Raw genomic sequence first — 25030 nt, forward strand, 5'->3', positions numbered from 1 at the left:
AGTTAAGGTGACGACATTGTAATGTTACATTACCAACTTGTTGTAAATATTCATTTTAACTGCGATAAAAATGAACTGTGTACAAAATGAAATCTATTTGTTGTATACGCATATGTGTACATATTTATGTACATAATATATATATGGCGTATAATGTGCCATTAGGTAGTGTTTATCTTTTGCTTCATAGTTACTTTAAAAAAAAATATCACAGTTGGGCACCATTTTGATGTTACATTTCAATAACGTCATAATTTTAGTACTTTATACAGAGTTCGTTTTTTCCGTTTTTATTTTATATTTATTTAAACTTAAATATATTTATAATACGTATAATAAATATAGAAACTCACATTATTTATATATGTATGTACATGAAAAGGCATATAACTTGCTTGCATGTATTTTTCATTATTTTTCTTTTTTTGAAAATTGTATAGTAATGTTCAATTTACGATTAAACTACATACATATATACATAAGCATAAGTAATGTAAAACAGCAGAATAAAAACAAGAAAAAAACAATATAATTAAAAATCAAGAAAATAAGCATATCTGAAACAATCATTTTTTTAGCATATTTTTAAACATATTGTGCTTATTAGTATGCTCCGTTCGTTCAAATGTCAGTTAAACCTTCCATGCCACAGCTGGGCATGAGTGCAGAAAATGAATCTGCATGGAGAAGGCGAAGATTCCTCGGGTCGCCTGTGTGAGTTGGCGAATGCAAATGCGCGGTATTTAAATCGGATTAAAGGAATCGGACTTGTTTAAGTGAAGTTGGTGATATGGAAATTTAGCGGTGTTACAACTGAACATTTGCTTGGATTGGCTCTCTTCGATAGCCACATCGAGCTAACCTAACATAAAATTAAATTTTGAAATTTTGAAGCCCAGAAAAAATTTTCGCGAGAAAGTCATTTCTTTAGAATAAAAATTCTCGTCATTTTCATCACAGTTTTAATTTTTTGAAAAATGAATTTGATTCTACTGAAGTGCAGCGGGAATTTATACATATACAATGCAAAATTTGATTTGACAGTGACGTATTTTTTTATTTGTGACTTTCTATTAACAACTTTCTTGGTCTATATTTTTCCTATTTATTAAAAAACAAACACATTTTAGCTACTCATTTTTTAACTTTTAATAGACCGTAGAACAAGAACAAAAATTTTTTCTGTTATCCATGATATTAAATTTTGATTGTTTTTGGTCCCAAACCTGTAAGAAGAATTTTGTAAATATAACAGCGCAGCTAGAATTCGATGGAAGTAAACGTACTTTAATTCGTTTAACTAAATTATTAAAATTTTTGGATATTTTAGGAATTTAAAAATTGTCTCAAGTAATCCTACAAGAAACTAAAATGAAATGTGCTATTCCAAAAAAAGAAACATCTACTTTATGCCAGCATTTTTTGTCTTATTTAATTTAGCAATATACTCGCTATTAAAGCTTGTATAGTAATAAGTGACAGTAAAAGTATGGTCTACAACACTAGCGCAATGAAAAATAATATTGATTTGTTTTTGTAATTTTTGTTTTTTTTTGCTTTTTTGTTTTATATTGTGGGCTACATGATTTTCAAATAAAAATTTTTCTGCAGTGACCTGATTATGTCGTTTTCTACTATTGTTTTGTTGCTATTGCTGATGTTGAACAACAACTATTACTACTACTACTCATGGTCATCTTTTAAGATTTGTTCCGGACTTGTTGTTTTCTGTTTTCAAAATTAGTGATTTCATTTTGGTTCATATCAAAATATACAAAAATGAAAAAAAAAATGAATTAAATATAATGAAAACTAAATTTTTCAAATAAAAGATTTCGCAATTTTTGATTTAATTTTAAAGTTTTTTTTTAACTTTTTTTGGGTTTTCGTTTGTAGAAGTTTTGTAAAAGTTTTTTACTAACCTGCATACATATATGAAAAAATCTTGTTTGAAGTTTTGATTTAGCGGACAACACAAAATATTCAAAAGAAAAACAAAAAAAAAGTAGTAGGAACTTACAAAATGTTACAAGGACAGTCAAAAATTTTAAAAATAATTTTTTTTAATTCTGCTGTTTTTCTACTTCAAGGTACCTATTAAAAAGAGTTATAATTATTTTTTGTTGCAGTGTTTGTTATGGAAAATGTTGTAAAAATGTAAAGCTGAAATTTACCGAAATTTACTCTTTTCTTTTTTAGATAAACTTAATTATATTTGGGTGGCGTTATAATGGTTAAGCAATACTTAAATTTACGTTAAATTTACGTTAGGCAAATGTTAAATTTTTATAATAGGGCACTGTTTTAACAAAAGGATATTTTAGTTTAAGCTGATTTTTTTTTGAGTTTAGTGAAATCAACGAAAAAACAACGTAATATAGGATATTTTCTGTTTGTTTTTGAATAAAGTTTTCGTTCATCTGTGGCGAGTCTAGCTTTTGGACCTTGGTATAAAAAATTATTGAAAAAATCAATGGTTAATGCGATGATTTATCGACTCTCGAAATTTTTAAAATTTCAATTTTCGCTACCTTATATTTCTAAAACTGCGAACCGTTCCAAACTTCTGAAAAAGTAAAAAACTAATAGTAAATGACGTGTAATCAAAAAAATATAATAATTTACGTCAACTCACTTAAACGTCGAATTAGACAATTATGTTAAATCTTCTTTTTTTTCTTTCATTCTAAATGTCAATAATTTGATATTTTTTGGTATTTTGATTAAAGTAATTTAAGAAACTGTCGTAGATTGCTTTTAAGTGAAAGTATTTTCTCCGATTCAAGTGAAAAGCGCTCCTTTAGAAGCTATTCGATTCGAAATTATTTCAATACAATACTGGTATAATTTACAAACTTTATCTGATATCTGTTTTGACGCATTTGAAAGTGGGGTATTATTCATTGCATATTCATTAAAAGATTAACTATTTTTATTAAGACGAATGTGATAGATTATTGACTGCATATACGAAAGCTATGCATTTTGCTAATTTATGCAAAATTTCTGTACTGTGTTTTTAATATATTCTAAGATATGGCGAAACACCTATTGAAGTTGTACGGCAGCTACCACACGGAGTCAAGAAATTTTTGGAGAAACAAAGATTTTTATCACACATAACAGCCCTAATAATACATTTACTTGTTTTCACGAAATTTCTATATTATAGCTCCATTAATTTCTGAGATAATGCCAAATAACTTTTGGAGTTGTGTGACAGCTACTAGAAGGAACTAAGCAATTTCAACGACTTATATGAAATACATTTCCCCTACTAATATATTTGCTTGTGAGAATTTTCAATACCACAGCTTTTATAGTTTTTGAGATATAGTCAAATAAATTTTGAAGTTGTATGGAAGCTACTCGAACCAGTACCCCGATCATATCCAATTTAAAATGGGTTCGGGCCATTTACTTTAATCAATCATTTGTGAAAATTTGGTGAACTTAGCTCAATTAGTTTTTGAGTTATTGTTGGAACAGACAGATGGACGGACAGACAAAGCTAAATCGTCTCAGAATTCGACGCTGATCAAAAACATATACTTGAGTGGAGTCTATATCTCAGACTATTACTTCTTAGCGTTAAAAACGGAAAGGCAAATTTAGTATACCCTTCGAACACACGTTCGTACGAGTATAATGAATTAGTTGCAGTGATCTTATTTTAAAAAAAAATTTTGGTAAATAATTTAAAAACATATAATTGGTTTTTTCATAATTCTTTGCAAAATCAAATTTTTGGAAATATTATTAAAATATCATTCTTCTGAATTTAAAAGCAACTTACGTATTTTATGTTTTTTCAAACAAAACATAAAATAATTCTACCGATATTTTAAAACTTTAAGTTGTAACTTTAAATGCTATGTATGTATGTTAGAAAATATGTTCAATTCAAATAAACTACATATATCTATAACAAAATCTTACTGCATACATTTAGGAGGAGAATTTATTAAACATTCAGATATAGAGACTGCTGATGAATTTAGTTACATAATTTAGTTTTGTTTTAAATTTGAAGATATTTTCTGCTGCTTCCTTACTTGATTAGAAACTCAATAAAGCTACTAATTTTAAGGGAAAACTAGTTGCAAATTTAAATTAAGCTTAAATTTCTTTAAACTTATTTAATTTCTATTTCAATTTAATATTAAATGAATAATCCAAAAAATTTTAATCAGTTACTTCTTAGAAACAGTCTCGTTATAGATTATATAATTGTTTCCTTTCTCCTGCCGTCAACCCAAGTTTTAAAATTTTCAAAATTATAAGTGTAGTGTCGAATTAAGAATGAAGAAAGAAAGAAAATGTCATCAATAATCCACTAAAATTCTAACTATGATTTTTCTCTTTAATTAAAATTATGAATTATTTTTTCAAAATTTATATAATCCACACTCAAATATGACACACTTGTTATAGAAAGAATAGAAAAAAAATCAAATATCATTAAGCTATCGATTTTCCCCAACTTTTTGAAAAAACAGAGAATCAAACGTCATTTAACTGACGGTGTTATAAAAAAAAAAAATAAATTTACAAATAAATTCTCATAAACATGCAAAAAAGGAGGCACAAAACAAAAAAAAAAAGGATTTTGTTCCCACGAGTACGTCGTCGATAGTTAATAGAAGAATTCAGTTAGAAATTGGTCCTTTTTATATTTTCTTATTTTTCTTTTTTTGGACCCTTTTCTTTTACATTATTTAAATCATGGGCTCTTGAACGCAGATTCTTTTTATTATTTAGTTTACATTCATCCAAACATTTATACATTTTATAACCATACATGTACAATATAAGAGTAGATATTTATTATATTCTATATTGCTCGAATTTTGTATACAAGTAATTCTTATACAAAAGGTGACGCATTACCTTTACGTATATAATGTGTAAGTATGTGGTTTATTTTTATATGTTTTCGAGAATAATTTCTTCTTAGCATAGGGCAATACTGCAAAAGGAGTTTTTGTATAAATACTCGTATGTGTATGTAATAAAAACTTTTAAAAAACATAAAAAATCAAGAGAAATTTATCGTGTATAAAGTGTATTGTACTTAAAAATGTTGTTATTGGATTTATGGATTCTGAATCTGATTAGGTGGTATAGATTTATTAGATTGAAAAATAAATCGAATATTCGATTTATAGCATATTTCTGTAAATATCGTCGAAAATTTAAGTCATAAAGAAAACTAATACAAATAAACATTGAAAAGAAAACAAGAAAAACAAAAAACGAAAATGATAATAATTTGAAATCACATACTTCTCGGGGTTTATACAAGTATTTTTACATTCATACTTATATTTATATATATATATATATGTATGAAAAAATTATATCCGAAAACCAATAATCTTACGGGAAATTCATAAAAATGTGTGCAGTAAGAGAATTGAAGGTTTTTAATGAAAAATTTTATATACGATTCAAATAAAAATTTTAATAGAATTGCTTGCTTCTTTAATAAGTCACTTTTTCTTCGTACAAGTAAAAAACATTCTTTTCTAGACAATAAATTTGATATTATTTTGTTGTACCAATAAAAATAGAAACGTATTTTTAGAATTATGGTATTACTATTAACATTTATTGAAATCTGTCCCATTGTACTATGAAATATACAATTTTTTCGAATTTAGAATAGAATCTAGAAAGAAAACTCGACTTTTCAAGAGTTTTTGAATAATAATTTATCTTATAACTTGCTACATTTCTAGATCCAAGAAGATTTCCTATAAATTCTTCTCACTATGCAATCTTTCTGCAAAAACTGTGGGATTTTTCGTTTATACACGCTGCGGTGAAAGTTCTACATTAAAACTAAAATTTCTAAGACGCAACGCGTTAAACAGTATGAAAAAACTTCAGCTAAGTTAGTTTTGTTTACGCTGTATAGTAATTCTGAAACTTTTAAATAATCAGCCGTTCGAAAATAACAGAAATGACATTGTTTATGAAATCATAATTTTGACAAAACTTATGTACATATTTGATTGATAAGTAAAGTAATTTATTTTGAGATTTGTTTTTCTTTTTAAAATGTATAATTTGATAAGGGAACTGGTACTATATGAAATTTTCATCCCAACGTGCGAAGGTGAATCCCTGTATAGGTATTTGCAAATGAAGTGAAAGCGTTTGAATATGCTGCTAGCATGACTTAATAATGAAAAATATTTAAAATTCCAAAAAGTTTTGAACTACGTAAATGTAATCTACTCTATGTCCGATACATTAACTTTAACTGTATCCTAATATTTTTCGTCTCTCAATTCACTGCAAAACAAGGAAATTTTAACAAGATTTAAAGACTTAAACCAATTTACTTTAATAACCCTTCAATATCTGGATCTGCTATTTTGAAATTTAAATTTTTTTTTTAATTTTAAAAAAAGAAAAAGAAGTTTCATGCGGCAGCGGCAAAATTCAAACTAGAGGTCTGCGCTACACTTATTCTATTTCTTAATTACAGATTGCTGGCAGTATATTCCGAACGATCTACATATATTTTTAGTGTATGTAGAGTGATTTTTTTATTCTAGAACTATTCTAGAACTGAATAAATGAAAACCCCTATATATTATTAATTATAACATTCCAAAAAAATCGATTTTCCATGTAGTTTTTAATTAATTATTTCATAAAAAATTTGAGAATTTGTTTTTTGAAATTGACAAATAGACAATCACAAAATAATTTCGAAGACTCTTGCAATCAAAAAATTATTTTCCATTTCTTTGAACAATTCCTTATTTTCCTTTTTGCTCTCAATTTTGCCTAAAGCAACTCAATATTCAAAATTTCTAAAGTTGAAAATACATAAGCACATAATATGTAATTAAACAAGAAATGCATATTAACAAACGCGACTGATTTTTGTATTAAAAACTGGTAAATAATAAAAGTCGAAATTATAGCTTTTATACTTAGATTCTTAAAACCGCTTAAAATATGTATACAGATTTTTCGTATTACTAAAAATATTTTGTATTTTTCTTTAATTTATTTGTGGCATTATGTAAGTTAAGTGTTATAATTCTTAATTAGTCAATGATTGCATGCCTTAAACGACTTATGCAAAAGAGAATACAGGCATAATGCGTTATGTATTCATACTTGCAAACAATAAGAAGCTATTGAATATGGCTTGTCTTTTTAATCTGCTCTTTACCTATATTTCAGTTGTATAAAACAAAAACAAAAAAAAACAAGGTTCGATATGACTGATTTGGTGACTCAACAATTTGAAAATAATTTTTGTATTAAAAACTGGTTTTTCATTTTGTATATAAAAATTATATTTTGTATACCACCAATAAATTGTTATGCGATTAGTAGTGTGTACGTAATAAAAATGTAAGTAAAAAATTTACTTGTAGCATGTTTTCATTATTTCAAATTTGTTTAATGGAAAAAATATTTTTATATACATAATATGTAATTATATGTATGTGTATATATACAATATACATATGTATAAGAATGAATACATTTGTTACGTATATTTTTAAAATATTCTGTTTAAGTTTTTTTTTATTTATAAATTTGTTAATATTATTTTACTTTTAATTTTCCGGGTTTTTCTCGATTTCTAAAAGTTTAGATAAAAGTTCAATGACAAAATTTTTAATTAATTTTTTTTCATATTCACATTTATGGCACTAAACTAAAGAGCAAATTTCTTAATATGATCACGTTTACATGTGTGTACTGCATTTTTGAAAATCTAGTTATTTTAAAATATTAATATGCACTCATTTTAAGAAATTAAAAATTAATTTGGTTAAAAAATCATTGTGTGTATTTGAAAACAATGGAGTACAGCATTTTAAAGTCATATATTGCATTTAAAGTTTAAATTTCAATATTATTTAAAGTTTTTCGAAATATATGATAAATCTAAATTTTCTATAAATTTATAAATTATATTCGAAAATTTGCATTGGAACGGAATCGTTTTAGAATCATATAGCACTATAGACTTTCGAAAATTAACATATAAATGCCTTAAATTTTAAACAATTACATCGTTAGGTTAGTGCTATAACTAGATAACTCGAAAATTTTAAATTTTCAGATAATTAACCTAGACATCATAAAATCAAATTCTCATTCATTTGCGACCAATATCTAAATTAGATTAAAAGTGTTCTTAAATTTCTGAAAATGATAATACCAAAATCACATATCTTCGTAATAAATTATCTGTTATTGCTAAATTTTGTATCTTTAAAAGTCAATATCTCTAAACCAATAATTGCGAGTTATCTAATTGTAGTATTAACCTCACGATATTAAACTAAAGAGAAATGCTTGTCATTGCAAAATTGCCAATATGAAATTTCAAATAACTTAAGTAGATTTTGTTGAAGCTGCAACCAAAATTTATTGTCATTTTGAATTTAATTAAATGCGGTAATTTGAAAAAATAAAAGAACAAGTTAATTTGTAAGAGAAAGTAAAAGACGCATGACAAAAGGATACCGAAAAAATGCTACTTTTATTGATTATAAAATTTTAATTTTTAAAAATGTATAAAGAAACTAGAATCTCTAAGCTACATTATAAGTATACTGGAATGAAAATATAATTTTGTAATTTTAATACAATGAAGGCAATTTTACGTAATTAAAAGCTTTTTTTTGCTATATATTGACTGCTTCAATAGCTGCTATATATTGACAATATAATTACACTTCTGTTTTATAATTTAAATTTACCTTACATAAATAGTAAGGTAAATTATCAAAACAAATTATTAGTAAGCATAAATATTAAAATTTATAACATTTAATTCATATAATTTGAATCAAAATTACCCTTACTCTTATTATTTAATTTTGTATTAGTATTTAGATATTAATTAGTATATGTGTATGTATATAAGTAGATAGGAAAAAAATTGTTAAATATAAAACATGAATTATTTCATCAGCCATATTTGTTTTCATACACACACATTATTAAGAAATTCAACTTAAATTGTAATAATATGCAACAGTACAATGTTGTCTAATACAATTATGTATGAGTTCGAAGTTGGATTCTAATTAACATAGCGATCACTTATTATAATTTTTATTATTTTCATTATTATTCATGTGAAAAAAAAATTATTATTCATGCGGTATATTTTGAAATTTTACTGGTAAGTACTTTCAATATAACAAAGTAAAATAATTTAAATAAATTAGTTATAAATATTTAATAGTTGAATATAAGTTGTTTCGGTTGTTCTACGAAACTAAAGACAATTTCCTTTTTAATAACTTCCAATTTTTTGATGTTCAATTCAACTTAATTTAAGTAAACTGCTTTTATTATTAATTAATTTAAAAAGTAAGCAATGAAATTTATATAAATTATCAACTCAGGAATCTCAGGAAATAAAACTCAGGAATCACAATAGATTGCCGAATTTGAATTGTATTCAGAAATGTTCAGCTAATGAATCAATTACTCGGTAAAGCAGCACGTAACCATATAGATTTTTATTTCTAATGATTACAAAAAAAAATATTTCTTACCAAATATTGACATTTTTTTCATTTTGATTTATAAGAATAAAAGAGATTTACTTTTAGGGCTAAATTAAGATTTAATATTTAAAATTAAGCTCAATTATGTCTAAGTGACAAAAATGAGTCACTAGCAGCGTGATAAAGGAAAGAAGCCCTAACATTAAAGGAATTGCAATGTTTTGTTAAAATCTTCCATTATTTGAATGCCATCGTTGTCAAAAACTATATTACAAAAAATTCTCTCGTTAATTTTGCAAAATTTGAAAACTCATAAAACAAAATGAAAAGAGTGCTCAACATTGAATTATTTTAAATAACGCTTTTCGTTCTTAAGTAAATTAACGAAACTCCACGAAGAAAAGAGAATATATTTACTTTTTTCACGTATTTAAATTTAAAGTACAAAAAATTCTTAATTTCCATTATTTCCATCACATATCTTTTAATTAAATTTATTTTTTATTCTAAATATTCCTGTTAAACGTCTAGCAATAAGCATTAAAAAGGATTTCAACACCATCAAACAACATTACACTTGCATTACGCTCAAGAGAACGAATTTGAAAGAAGTGACAAACAAAATATAAGAAAACAAAATATAAAGAAAAATCAAAACAAATACAATAACAAAAATAACAAGAACGCTTTTACTCACTTTCCTTAATGTGTATAATATCCTTAAATATCCTTGACTTCCTGACCACATATTTTTTAAGCGATGAAAATCGCATCACAACAAGAGTAAAGGTTATATGTTTGTTTGTATATATGTATATATGTGTACATTTACATAGGGATTCAAAGAGAAAAACTTAGGAATTGAATAAAAAAAAATTCCTTTTTGGAAAACTCGTGAAACAAAAAAACAAAACAAAAAGAAGTAAAACATCTAAAAAAAATTTTTTTCACGAAGAAAAGTTCAACCAGCAAAGCAATAAAAAAAATGTTTTTTTTTCTTTATCCCTATTTTAGGAAGTTTTTCTTTCGCTCGTTTCTTGGCACCGTTCATGATTGCTGTTCGCTCACCTAAATTTCAATTCAACACGATAATGTACGTCAAAACTCACAAGTATAAAATTAAAGAAAAAAGAACAAATAAAAATAGGAACATGTATTGAAAGGTGGATGGGGTAAGCATTGAAACTAGGATATTTTTTAGTTAAATACACCATTAAAAATAAGTATGTTTAGTTGTATTTGTGCACATATAAATAATAGAGAAAACAGGATATCTGTAAATATGTATATGTATGTAAATCTTTTATAATTAAGAGGAAAATTATTGGAGCTAAATATTAACAAAATGCTTTTTAAATTATTGTAAATTATTTAAAAGAACTGAATATACTCGTAAGAGCAAGAGAGTAATAGGTGAATTTTGTGTTTTGCATCTATTTTGAAATAGTTCACGTAAAAATAGGTGAAATTCTTATACCAAGAGCCTTGGTAAAAAATAAAAAACAAAAAGATTAGTTTTGAAGAAGCCAAATATTCCAAAATATTGCTTTTTGACGATATCTTTACTCTACAATTCAAAACACTAATAACAATTTGCTGCTACGGATGAATGGAATAATACGAGTAACTAAAGAAATAAATCAATCAAGAAAACTGGAAAATTTTAGAATTAAAAATTTTAATATTTTCAGCATTTTTTCAATATTCTTGATACTAACAACTTTTATTATGAAAGTTTAAGATTTCATTTCTTTGGAATCACTAATTCAATTTATTTTGGAAAAATGAAATGCAATTTTTGAAGTTGTGTAAAATTTTGATTTTAAAAACCAATTTTTTACTATTGTACATGAAGCTACATTTGAAGTCATGCATAAAAAGTGAAATCTTCCTGGAAGGCATGAAATTGAATTTGAATAAATGAGTAATTGAAGACTAAAAAGTGTACTTACATGTTCAATCAATTTTTTATAAGAGTGTAAATGATGTTTGACTTACCTAAAAATAAAAAAAAAATACAATTATTAATTTAGACAATTCAGGGAGGTGTGTAATTTTCTTCAAAAATTTTCATGTTCTTATATAAGTTTTTATATAAATTTTTAGTTTAAGCAAAAAATAGATTTCAATATTCGAATTCCTTTGTGAATTTTTTATTATGTACATTTATGCGAACGATTTTATTCAAAAAAAGTTTCTATTTTGAACCTTTCTATCGGAAAAAACTAATTATAATTAAAAAAAACAGTTTAGTAACAAAACGTTTACGTCATTTTCTATTCTAAGCAGTTTAGAACTCAATGTTCAAAGTAACTCAATGTTGAGCAATGGTGGTGAACAAATATTGGGCAAGTGACAGTGATGTTTATCGTAAAAATTTTGAAAAACTTTATTATGGACACGAATCATTTGGATATGAATTCGTTTATGTTTACAATAATAATATTAAAATTTTTACGATAATTATCACTATCAATTAGTGATTCGATTCTCAGAATAAGCCTCAAAATTTAAATTTTAAACAGTTTATGGACATATGTATAACTTTGTTTAGAAAATTGAAAAATCTATTCAAAATTAAAGATTGGAATGAGAAATTTGTTACAAATGCCAACGAATTAAAGTTATGTTGCAATCAAGTGTGTAAGAGCAATTTCATAGACATTTCAATTACACATCGATTTTAGACCTAATAATTAGCAATACAGAGTAATTTAATTTGATACCTTTTTGAGTAGTAATTAATTTGATTAATTTGAGTAGTTTTTGCATAAATTTGGCTATTGTTTGTTATTGGTATTCACCCGACATCAAGACAAGGATATTAAAAGTACTTCGGCAAATTGTAATGTTAAACTCTAAAATATAAATTTCATTTAAAAGTTTCTCCACTACAAACAATTTGTTTTAAAAGCAATTATCAGAATTCAAGGTGTTTACACATTTTAAGATTAAATTTTAAATTTAATTAATTCAATAATAAAGCATAGCTTAGGTTTGAGAAAAAATAATTTTGCAATCAGACATTTTAATAAACAGTGTATATATTAAAGTTTAATGAATTTTCATTAAGTTTAATTGAATAGATTAATTAAGAGGAAAACTATTGACTCATCATAGAATTTCATTTACTTTGAGTTAGATTTAAGTTAATTTACTTTAAGTTAATTTTTCTAAAAGCTTTCACAATATTTTAAGTTACTTTTTATTACTTTATTCTATACACACATATGCAAAACTAGAAAAATGCTTACTAAAGCAATAAAAACAAAAGGAAAATAACAAATTGATATAGGGATAAAATTTTAATATAGGTCCTTCTCTAGAGATAAATGCACAGTTATTATAAATTCCAACTTAATAAAAAATTCTTATACAGTATAAAAGTTAGCAATAAACTTATTTTAAGCAAAAATACTTAAAAATGAAAATATTTTCTAATTATAAGAGAAGACATAAATGAAAGCACAAGACAAAACGCATTAAAAAATTATGTTTAACATATTTGCGATTTACTCAGTCATTCACTTGTAAAGAAAAGGAGAAAGTAACAACAAGATATTATGGAATAAAATGAAAACTAATACATCACTAGAGCGTTTAATGGCATTAAACATAAATAATATGTAATGTAAGTGAGTATATATATGCATGTATCTTTATATACAAACATACATGTACTTGTATATGTTTCGAATCATAAAAATGAAATTCACGATTATAAAACAAGAGTTTGAAGAAAGCGAACGACAATCACTGGTACCCCTCCGAACTCAATATGTAAAATTAAACTTCAAAGTGTAGTGGAGAGTATTAAAAAATAGAAACAAAATTTATAACGATAAAACAAGTATTTTCTTCACATCACATCTCTACATTAAATCTTAAAAGCACAATAGAAAATTACAGTTATTTTTAGTAAACAAGCGTTACTATGAAACTGTTTTATAGTATAATAGAAAGTATTTTTTTGAAAAGGACTCAAGAAAGGATAATAAACTATTTGGAATAAAAGACAAATCCATTATAATTTAAGAGTAAAACGGAAAGCAAAAAAAAAAAAATATGTAAAATTTTTAAATTTTGGAGCATTGTGCTCTCATTTTGTTTTTTGTGAATTAAATTACAAATGATCTTTTCTTAATATCGGCGTTATCTGTAAATCTATTAGAAAAATGATAATAACAGTGAATGTAACGGTTACTGCTTTTTGTTATCATTTTAGTATCCTATAAATTTTATTGCATATCAAAAAATTCCATAAAAATAGAGGGATTCGTATAAATATATAGCTATGAGTATGTATTAATGTAAAAATGTAAATCTTCGACAATTTCATTGCATATGTACAAAATATACATGAGAATTATTTGCAAAAATTCTAAAAATTTGAACAATTTTTCTACATTCTTGGATAAGTTTTTAATTCATTTCTATAAATGTATATTAAAACATTTAGAATGGGTCTACAATATAATATTGTAGTTATATCCAAAAGAGGAGCATATCTTTTGGAGGATATCAAAATTATACTGACAGTTACACTGGAAAATAAAAAATTTTTCAAAAGCAATCAAACTAAGAGAATCAAGAATGAGGTATGAAATAAATTTACGATTCGGAAAAATGAAAATAAAGAGGATTTGATAATAAAAGATGATAAATAAAGAAAAGTTAAAGCTTGCGCAGCATTATAGCATATTTGATGAATTTTTTGTTTTTTATATTTTGGGAGGATGCGCAATGCAGTCCATATTGTTTTGAAAAAAATACCGGTATATTTATAATTTTTTTTTATTTTAAAAATGTATTGTATATATTGAAATTGGTATAATGAATGTCGTTTTTAGTTCAAGAGCTTTTAAGAATTAATCTTCAATACAATTTGTGGTTAATTTGTGTTCAATTTCCATGCTTTATTAGACTTTTAATTGAATTGTTTTTTAGAATCGCATGCATAAACATCAGATGTTTCCCGATTTTCAATGATTACGTTGTTGTAATCGTTAAGTCGTCTTACTTTAGTGTGTGTTCTATAATTGTGAACGATCAATTTAACGTTTTCAATTTATCTGTAATTATTCCAAAGATTATGTGATTGACGCTTCTATATTATTTTCTAATATTCTTTTCTATGTTGCTGCTGCTTTGAAATATAATATTGGAACGCGTATTATTGGGTTGGTGGTAATCTATCTGAAATGTGCGAAAAAGTAACTCAAAATTGAACACCTGGAAATTATTTACTTATCATTTTGTAATACTTTTAATTTTATACAAGTTTTAATGAAAATGAAATTTTCAAACAAAAAATTACATTTTGTAAATTTTAAGTGATAACAAAAGAAGATGGAAGAAGAAATAAAATAAAATTTTGTTCTCGTAAAATATAATATTTGTTTATAAACTGTTAAAATTTGAGACTCTTTGGAATTTCAGTTGTTAAAGATAATGTTAGACTTTCATAAAATCAGTTTATTCTCATAACATAAAATAAATAACAAATCCGATTCAGTTGTTAGCAGACGTTTTTTTATTCAATTTCTTATAGTTGTTCGATCAACGACAAATTCACTTGAACATTTCATAAAGAAAATTGATAGAATGAAAGAAATGTGGAAAATTAAATTTTTTATTTGAAGTTTTAAAGTAATGAGCATTAGATTTAGATGCTTATGCATGAGGTGAGGTTTCATAGGATGTTGAAAAACAACAAATACATAAAAATAAAAGCAAAAAATAAAAAAACTTCAACAACTGGAGTTTAAAAATTCTTTACACAGAATAAATTTTTAAATTTTTTAAATATTTAAAGAGAACCACGAATTTAATAGAAAAAATATTTAAAAAATAAAAGCATAAATTGTTCATAAATGATCAGATTTTTGAAAGTGAACGACATTCTCTTGTACAAAATTTATAACAATATATAGATTAAAAGAAACAAATTAGTTTATTTAATTTTTAATTTTTACTTAAATTAAATGAATTTATTAAATTTATTTAATGGTTTGAGCACTCTTCTCTTTGCAAATTCGCGTGTAACAGAAGAGGCAATTATGCTTTATGAAAACGGTATTATATTCGTAATTAATTTAATGGAGAATATGATTGTGAATTCTAAATTTTAAAAATTACAATTTATAATAAATCTAAAAACGAGAATATAGAGCTTTATTTCCAAAAGAAAAATTAATATACTCATGTGACACTTTTCGTTGCCTACACGAATAAAATTTGTTGTGGCCAAGGGAAATGAAAAGTATGTCAACAGTTGAGCAAAGAACTCAACTGTTGTAAACATAGATGTTGTAAGTTTAATACAAGGAATTTTCAAAGAGGATGTGTAAAAACAATTGAAAAATTATAGAATTTCCTAATTTCCCGGAAATTTAATTTTTTATGTATATAGCGCAACTAACTTGAGTGGGTTACTCTAAGATCTAGCTGAATCTTTTTTTTGCATTTTCAGTCAATTATTGGATTTATAAGCAAACAAGATATTGCTTTAAAAAACTATTTTGGTTATAACTTTTTTTAAAATAGATTTTATGGTGTTCACTGTACCAAACCAGAATTAATTCGGCATTGTTATAAGTTATAGTATGCACAAAATTTCTGAAAGTGCGAAATTTGAATTAAAAATTAAAAATTTTATGGTAATTTGAGAAATAATGTTATTGTATTAAATTTTACAGAAATCATTTAACATGTACTTTAACCTTAGATATTAAAAATGTAACTAGTTGTAAGTTTCATTTCATTTAATACAAATTTCATCTACTAGTGAAAATGAATTCAAGGAAAAAAACGCGGTTGGCACCAATAGTAGAACATTCCGTATTATATAATAAGCTCATCGTATTATAAAATCAAATACACTTTTTGTTAGAATTGAGAATCGGACCCTTTTTGAATATTATAGGTATTAATTTGCATATTTAGAAAATGAAATTCTCTTTACTTCAACTAAATTTATTTACATAACATATTAAAAATTTTATATCAATAAATTTAAATGCACAAAGGCACACATATGTATCTACATATAGTTTGAACATTAGTTGCCATGTACAAATATATACGAGTACATTATGTTTGTATATATATTTCATGCATATATTTACATTTTCGTTAAACCTAAATTTGCTTTTTGAAAGTTTCATTTCCTTTTACCAATTTACTTTATATTCTAAAGGATGTTATAAACATTGGTGTATCCGTGTATTTATAGTACATATACATCTATCTAGTATAGAGATAAAATAATAGTATATAAACACAAAAATATATAGAAAGAAAATGTACTGTTTTTTTTTATTGAATTTAGATCTTAATTATTTCCACATTTATATACATATACAAAATAACATTCGTCTCCTATTTGAAAAAACTATATAGCTAAATAATATTGATTTGATTTTTATAATTCTGAAATTTTGTAATGAAATCAAATACTTTTAGATGACTATAAATTTTTGAAATTTTCGACACATCCCAGTTAATAAAAATAGCGAACAAAACAATCGGCTTGAGAAAATGCTTAGTTTGAAGAATCACTTCGACAGCTTGACATGCGTTTTTCATTGTTTAAGAAATTCTTAAGAAAGAAGAAGAAATTCTTGAACTTAACGCGTTTAAGAATTTAAATATTATATTTGGTTCGGAAATAGGGTTTGGGATAATAATATTGGAATATCGACATATCGATACCTTTTTTGCTGACATTTATCGATTAATTTCAATATCACCTTTCCTAGCCGACACGATTTATAATCGAGCGTTTATAGATTACAAATTATACCGATAATTTTTCCAAAAACTATTTAGGGTTTATATTTATTGTAGAAAGCACTAACAATTAACATTTCGTTCCCACTTTACTACTTTTTCAAAGAATTTTGATTGAAATAAGTGCAGGTTGTAGGATTGAGATTTAGCAGCTTTTAGACTTTAATAAATAAGTAATTTTGTTCGAAAAACATTTTTTTCACCTTCATCCCCTCTCAAGTTATCAACTCTCAAAATTTTGTAAAATTTAATTTTTTGTCACCTTATATTTCAAAAATTTCAAACTTTTCTTAATTTCTATAAAGGCAGAAAGTTAAGGTTTAATGCCATGCCATTAAAAAATAAAATAACTTTTCTTAACTCACGCAATTAACCTATAAATTCAAGCATTATGTTAACACCTCTTTGAATTTTTTTCTGTGTCATCCTAAATGTATGCAATCTTTGAAAAAATTTCATAATTGAATTGAAGTATGTCATTTTAATAGTGAAGTGCATAGATTGTTTTTCGAAAAAGAATTTTCATTTGTTAAAGGGAAAAGCGTTACTTTACAAACCATTGGTTTTGAGTCAACTTTATTTTAACCCTTTCGTAATAATATGATTTTTGTCGAAGTGAAAAACCAAAATTTTTACGAAAAAATGATAAAAGTTTTCCATAAATCAGAAAAATACAGACTAACGTTTTTATTTTTTCAAAACCTTTTTTGGAAGCAGTAATCTATCAAGAACTTGCAAATTCTTGGCTTTGAAGAGTAATAACATTAAGAGAGATGGGTAACATCAAAATTTTTGGGTAGGGATGAACACTTCATTAAAATGTACTAGTGTACAAAATTCCCATTAAGATACACAACTTTAACACTCAGATAAGTTTCATTTGCAAAACTAATTTAATTTCTTTTGAAATTAGAATAAATCAAAATTAAAAGAGAAGACACAAAAGGGACACAAATTTCCTTAAAAAACAAGGTTTAAAATATATTATACAGAAGAAGCTATAAGAAGTTTGACAAATTCTGAAAGCTTCTTTTTGAATTTTTGGTCATTATAAAATTTTAGTTTAATATTCAATAAATATTGTACCATTGTAACGGAAACATGTAAATATTTATTATAATAATAATAATAAGTAATAATTATGAATTTAATATATTGCGACAGCGTACAACTGAATTACACGATACCATTGTTTGAAATGACTTCTATAACAATAAGGCATGCATTTGATTTGTAAGGAAATTAAAATTTAAGTAATGACGAACTTGCACTAACTAGTCATAATTTTGTGACTCGAAAGTAATGTATCTTCAAGTCGATGTTAATTAAAATGTAAACTTAATATTGAAACTATTTAATGGATTTGCGCTCATCATAACACCATGTTGATTCCGAATTTTTCTAATGAATAATTAGATTTTATTTTGTTTTCTTCATTTTTTTGCAAATATTATGCATAGTCAGATAGAAACAGTTATATTCAGTACCTCTATTAATTTGCGTTTATTTTGAATACGAATTTAAAACGACAGAAGGAATTAACTTTCTTTCAGTCTAATAGCTATACACATATTAATTATAATTAATTTTCACTTTTTTCTTAGTTACAGTCTTCAGAAAAGTCGCTGTTTTAATCTTACCATAATTTTAATCTCTTATTAATAGTTATTATTTGTATATATACAGATATGTACAATATTCATAATATGTAGATTTTATTTATATAAAAACTTGTACGATTCTACGTTACTTTCAAATTATCCTTGATTCCATATACTCAATTTTAGTTGTTATTATGAACTCCATATTGTTATGCCACTCCCTTATTTTTTCTTTACTGTTATATGAAATGGTTTAGTAGATGTCATAAAACGAAAATATTTTCAGTCCCATTTCAATAATATACAAACAATCTGTAACTAGAGAGGATAACAGAATAGGAGTTTGAGGGTGAAGAATAGCAATAGCAGAAAAAAAGCGAAAAAACAACAACAGCAAATATAGAAAATAACAAATAAACTCTAAATATTTTATTGTACTCCTCTACACATCTCCTGTACACCCGACATTTTTTGTGTAAGTAATGTAGTAACAGTGATAGTTTCGATGTATTCGCCATAATATATATATAAAATAATTTTTCTTTAATAAAACGGTAATAATAATAAAAACACACCGTTAGACGAAGTGCTAGCATATTCGTGAACAACAAATAAAAAACAAGAAAATCAAAACGTAAAAATAAAGACAACAGCAACAACAACTGAAAACAAAATTTAAATTGCATTGTTTTGTTATATACCATAAATATAACGGGTGGTATATAAGAGGAACATACGGTAGTATAACAAACAAGTATGTTATGGATGTCACGTAATTATTACACTTTGGGATCTCTATTACTAGATAAGCTTAAAAAACTCCATACAGCACGCACTCAAAAATTCACAAAAGGATGAGAAAATTATAGAAAGGCAAAAATTTCAAAATAGAATATAAAGTATGTTTGTATATTCATACATAGCTATGGAACATACTCTTTATATATGCATATATACATATGAATGTATTTATAAGCGTGTATACTTATTTTTAATATTACACTTGCGATATTAATAAATGGTGGAGGAGACACAAAAATATGTATTTATAATAATGGCATGTATAACAAATAACTGTACTTTTTTGTGACTTTTAAATTGGTTTTGTTATGAAATGTATAGTTTGCTATATAGGTGGGGGTACAGAGAGGGAGTAACGTATTAATGAATAGCAGTGGATATTCTAAATTTCTTAACTTTGTTTTGTTATTATTCTTGTTTTGATGTTATTGTGAAACAAAAAGGTTTTCATAATATTTTATAATAAAGGTTTTTTCTGAAATGGGTTTAAACTAAATAAAAAATATAAAGGAATAAAAACTTCGCCCTATAACTAAGTTTTAAAGTACACAAAGAGGCATAGCATAAAAATATATTTTTAATTTAAATTAAAAATTTTCTCGATTCGTAAACGCAAAAGCCTTCTCTGTAATATAAAATTTAAAACACAGAAGGTACTAAAATAAATGTCAGTTAAATTTTATGCTTGAGAATGTTAAAAAACCCTCTGCCATTCTATTAAAACTAAATTCGCTCCTGAATTGCTGAAAATACTTTTTTTCATTAATATCAAAAATATTTCATTAGTTTCATTAACATCAAAAATATTTCAAATTATTGCATAAATTTAGGATGAAAAAAAAAAAACGAAAAATTTAAAGAGGCATCAACACATCTACACATTAACAAGAGTTAAGATATACATATTTGACATCATGAATTTTTGTTTTTTGCTTTTATAGAACTTTTATAGAAAAGTTTGCAACTCCAGAAATATAAGGCGCCGAATGTTTAAAGCTTGCAAACTTTAAGAAGTAACAGTTTTTGACGAGATAAAGGTACAACAAAAATATAACTAAAATTCTTCTAACGAAAAAAATAGTGTCTAATAGTCGTTAAAATTGCAAACGTACATAGCAAAAATTTCCATATGCTGTATCGCGATAAAAGGAACCAGAAGCTATATTTCTGCATTTGGATAATTAAAAAAAAAATAAAGCAAAAATTTTCAAATTGCTTTTTACAATATTTTTTTTGTATTTTGAAATTTTTTGTTCATTACCTTTTTTAATAAAAATTCTAAACCACATTCACAAAACTTAACTGCTATACTGTTTCAAGGGCTTTAACTTAAATTAAATTTTTTGAAATATTTACAACCAACGTAAACAAAAAATTGCATATCTTAAGGAGTTTTCTTTTAATAAAATGAAAGCAAATCGAACCAAATTAAGCAAAACCAATTCTTCTAGAATCTAGAGCAACAGGAGATTTTTTATACTTTGTTGAAAACATGGTAAATAGAGCAAATATTTTTTTACAACGTTTATGTAATAAATTGTTTTTTCAATTTTTTTTAATTTAAAAAATCATATGAAAATCTTACATTCCGATTGTTTTGACTCATGTCTCATATCTACCTCATTTTAAATTACAACTCCACTCCTACTAAATAGTTTTTACTATTTAATTGAACAGTGAGTCACGCCTAATAATACAACAGGTATTATAGAACTACTTATGTATTTTGTATTGTTTCCGTAAATGCTTCGCGCCCGATTTTTGGCTTTTAAATCTCAAAATAAGTTATTTTATTAGGAATAAAATTAAATAATTATCGCAAATATTCATTTTTCTATAACTTTTATTCATATTTAGTTAATTGATAACAATGAATAACTTTTGGCAAGAATGTTAAAAATTCTAGACAACTTCTTTTGATTAACTATCAACACCATAATATCTTAGTCTAAATTAAATCGAAATCAATTGAACTACAAGAGAAAAGTGTGAGAATAAATTAAAGCCGAATGCCGATAGTATTACATTTAATTAGGCAGACACTAAGATAAAAACAAAAAACAAATGAATAAGTAAATGGATCCCATTTAATTAAATTAAATCAATACACCACAATGAATTTCATAACGTCATTTTCCATACACATACCACCTCCACCACACCATTTCCTGTGCCTTTTTTCTTTTTTTTTTCGAACACTTAAAAATGTTTTTTTTTCTTTATTTATTCATTCTTCTTCCGTTTTACCCTTCTCTCTGAAATAGCTATTTTCATTTGTTGCTACATTTCTGCTTCGAAATAAATTCTTGTGAACACTTGCAGCTACCTATACACATACAATATATATTAGATTAACTCATTTATCCGAGCATTTTGTCAATAATTTTTTTTTCTATTCTTATTTACTTGATTTTGTTTTCTCTTTTATAAAGTTTAACGGTTACACAACAAGTTGTTAAAAATATTTACATAGATCTACTCGACCACTAAAAACAAAAAATAATAGAAAAAGAAAACGAATAGTGACAAAAAAAAGATGAGAGAACCAAGTTCAATCTCCCCTGTTGTCGCAAAAGCACAAAAGCAGAAAAAAAATAAACGCTGAAAGAGGAAATAACTGAAACAAAAATGTACACCATCCCCAACTTTATAACTAACAAGTAACACAATAAACATAATAACAACAAGAAAAGGCAAAAAATGTAAAGCATAAACAAGAGAACACATACCATCACCATTCAAGTGAAACCGTCAGGTAGAAAAAATTTAAAACAACAAAAATTCAACCTTCAACTAGACTTTGCCTTCCTCCTAACTACCATACCAATCTCGTCTCACTTGAAAATCGACATTTTTTCTATAGAATTTAATAACAAAATATGAAACAAAAAATCTCATAAACCTAAGCGGAAACATCAGGGACAACTAAAAAATTTTAATGCGAAAAAATATTCTTCAAAATTCTATAATTTTGGGGCAATCTTTACTCCAACAACAAAACTACATTATATTTCGGTTTTTTTACACTATATTTCTAATATTCTTACTTATGAATTAAATACAATCTAAAGCCCGCAAAAACAAAATGTCTATAAAATGGCTGAATTAATGAAAGTTTGATTCACTTCGAAAAAATTTTGGCCAATAAAATATTTTATAATGTAATCATGTAAATTATGATTGTGGTTTTCAACAATTGATTGCAATTCGAATTTTATAAAAGCAATAACCAAGGTTGATAATAAATAGTAACGACATAATAAGTTAAAAAATCTAATGTGGTCAGCACATAGCCGATTGCAATAGGTATTGTTTATTTTTGCAAACGTGTTGCAAATATTTACACACGAAAGAACATAGATTACGAAAACTTTAAAAAAGTTGGTAAACTCTTAAGTTACATACCTAGAAAAATGTAAATATGGCTCTTAATAAAGTTTCGCTTTTGTAGTAGAGTTTCACCTACTAAGTTTCGGTAACAATCTGAACTTAAATATTAGTCCCTAGTTCTGCTTCATAGTCCCAATCTTTCCAAGAAACTTATGCATGTAAGTTCCTACTTATATAACTTCCATTATTTATCTTTATCTACGCAAAAATGTAAAATAAGTCCGCAAAAAGGTCCAGTTCATGAGGCCTGATATAGCTCAGAAGTCAAAATAAACTTACATATAAATATATAACTGACATTTCATCAAAATCAGTCCAATCTAGCTTCAGATAATATACGCATGCACACACAGGCCAACAGACAGATAGACAAACAGACAGACAGGCCGACATATCTCTAAAAATAGTTTTTTTACGATTCTCTACCATTGAGCAATGCATTCCTTCCGTAAACTTGACATCCGAACTTTGGTGTCATCACATAACCTCCTTTTCTTTATGCAATACTGTCGATAAGAAGCAAACTTACAAAATAATCATATTTAAGGTAATAGAAATCGTAGAGATGATCAGAAAATTTTTAGTTCTCTATAAATAGTGAGAAAACTTCGTAATTTCAGTCTCATATTCAAGTTAAAGAACCAAATGTCTCTTTTATGCATAAAAAGGAAAGCGCTTGAATATGTGACTCTGTTCTGTTATTGAAATATAGTTGATGCAAATACGTGAAAAAATGCTGTCTCCTTCACATTGTGGAAAGAAATACGAATTACAGTATCATTTCAATGGTTTTTAAAAACCATTTTTCATTCAACTATGCAAATTGAGAACAGACAAATTCATTATGCTAAAAAGAAGCGAACAGTAAGTTAGAACTGATCCAGTTTGTTAGACTTGAATTTTCGGTACATTCAACCTTACAACACACTTCATTATATGTATTTCAAAAAGATTTAATCATAACAATCTCACTTGTAAATCATTTTTTGACGATTTAAGGTACTTTCTTCTCGTTTTCCTTTTAAAATAGAGTTCTAAATCACTGTGATTAGAATGGTTTTTTATCGTTTAACTTTTTTTAAGGAAATAATATAATACAATATTTTTGAAAATTCAATTCCGGGTACAAATTATAAGGTTTCTCTGACAAAATATGGACGTGTTTGTTAGTTTTGCCCTATCTATCTGTCAGCCTGATCATCACGAAGATACAATTCTAGAATGCATTTTTTTTCGCTTGTTTTCTAAAATATTGAATATGAAAGTTTTTGGCAAATCTAATGTGTCCAAAATTTAAATTGTGCAAATGCAGAATAGCCAGCATAGTTAGTGTTTGAGTCACTAAAAAACTATACCCAAATGGCAGATTACCGAATTTGGCTTTAAAACTAAATGCTATCTCAAACCTTTTTTTCGCTAATTTTGGACGCAATTTTTCTCCCACTCAAATCGGATGGACCTTAAATTTAAACAGTTTATAGATACCAATAAATATTTCGTTTTCCTCCAACAAAACTTTTGTATCTTTTTGAGTTCAAGTGATTATTCATGTGTTTAACTAATTCGCGAAAATCATTTTCGTCCTGCTTTTCATCTTTTAAAATCGCCTTTTGTATCAGTTTTTGCCAAATATCACATGAATTAACTTGTACTTTACGTTGCTAAGAAAAGTATTATTTTTCAATTTCATAACATTTTCCCCCAGGTTCATTTGAAGCTCACTTAGAAGCGTCGTCTTCAATTATTATAAAATATTTTGTGTCCATTGCAAAATTATCATAAATAGTTTACAATACACTGAGGTTTGCACTAAAGTATGTTCGCACTTTTAATTACCTATCTGAGATGAAAAAAAATGTCATAAGCTAAGCAATGAACTTATTAAATCTAAAACTGCATATCTCTAATTTTCTCTTACAAAAATCAGATCGATCTAAATGATAC

The 25030-nt window shown here is 25.6% G+C and overlaps 1 protein-coding gene across 6 annotated transcripts in view; it reads right to left on the minus strand.

The window, feature by feature from the left end:
- LOC129606335 (neurogenic protein mastermind-like) overlaps positions 1-25030 on the minus strand; it is a 139209-nt gene that overhangs the window by 15107 nt on the left and 99072 nt on the right. Inside the window, exon 4 of one of the 6 annotated variants that reach the window (XM_055516607.1) lies at positions 11434-11501. The exons of the other annotated variants lie outside the window; for them this stretch is intronic. Within the exon in view, the coding sequence (XP_055372582.1) occupies positions 11472-11501 (30 nt within the window). The 3' untranslated portion in view covers positions 11434-11471. Of the gene's footprint in view, positions 1-11433; positions 11502-25030 lie in introns of those variants that run through there. 6 annotated transcript variants of the gene reach the window in all.

Source organism: Condylostylus longicornis, unplaced genomic scaffold (assembly GCF_029603195.1).
Source record: "Condylostylus longicornis isolate FDR11 unplaced genomic scaffold, ASM2960319v2 ptg000018l, whole genome shotgun sequence".
NCBI classification, from domain to species: domain Eukaryota; kingdom Metazoa; phylum Arthropoda; class Insecta; order Diptera; family Dolichopodidae; genus Condylostylus; species Condylostylus longicornis.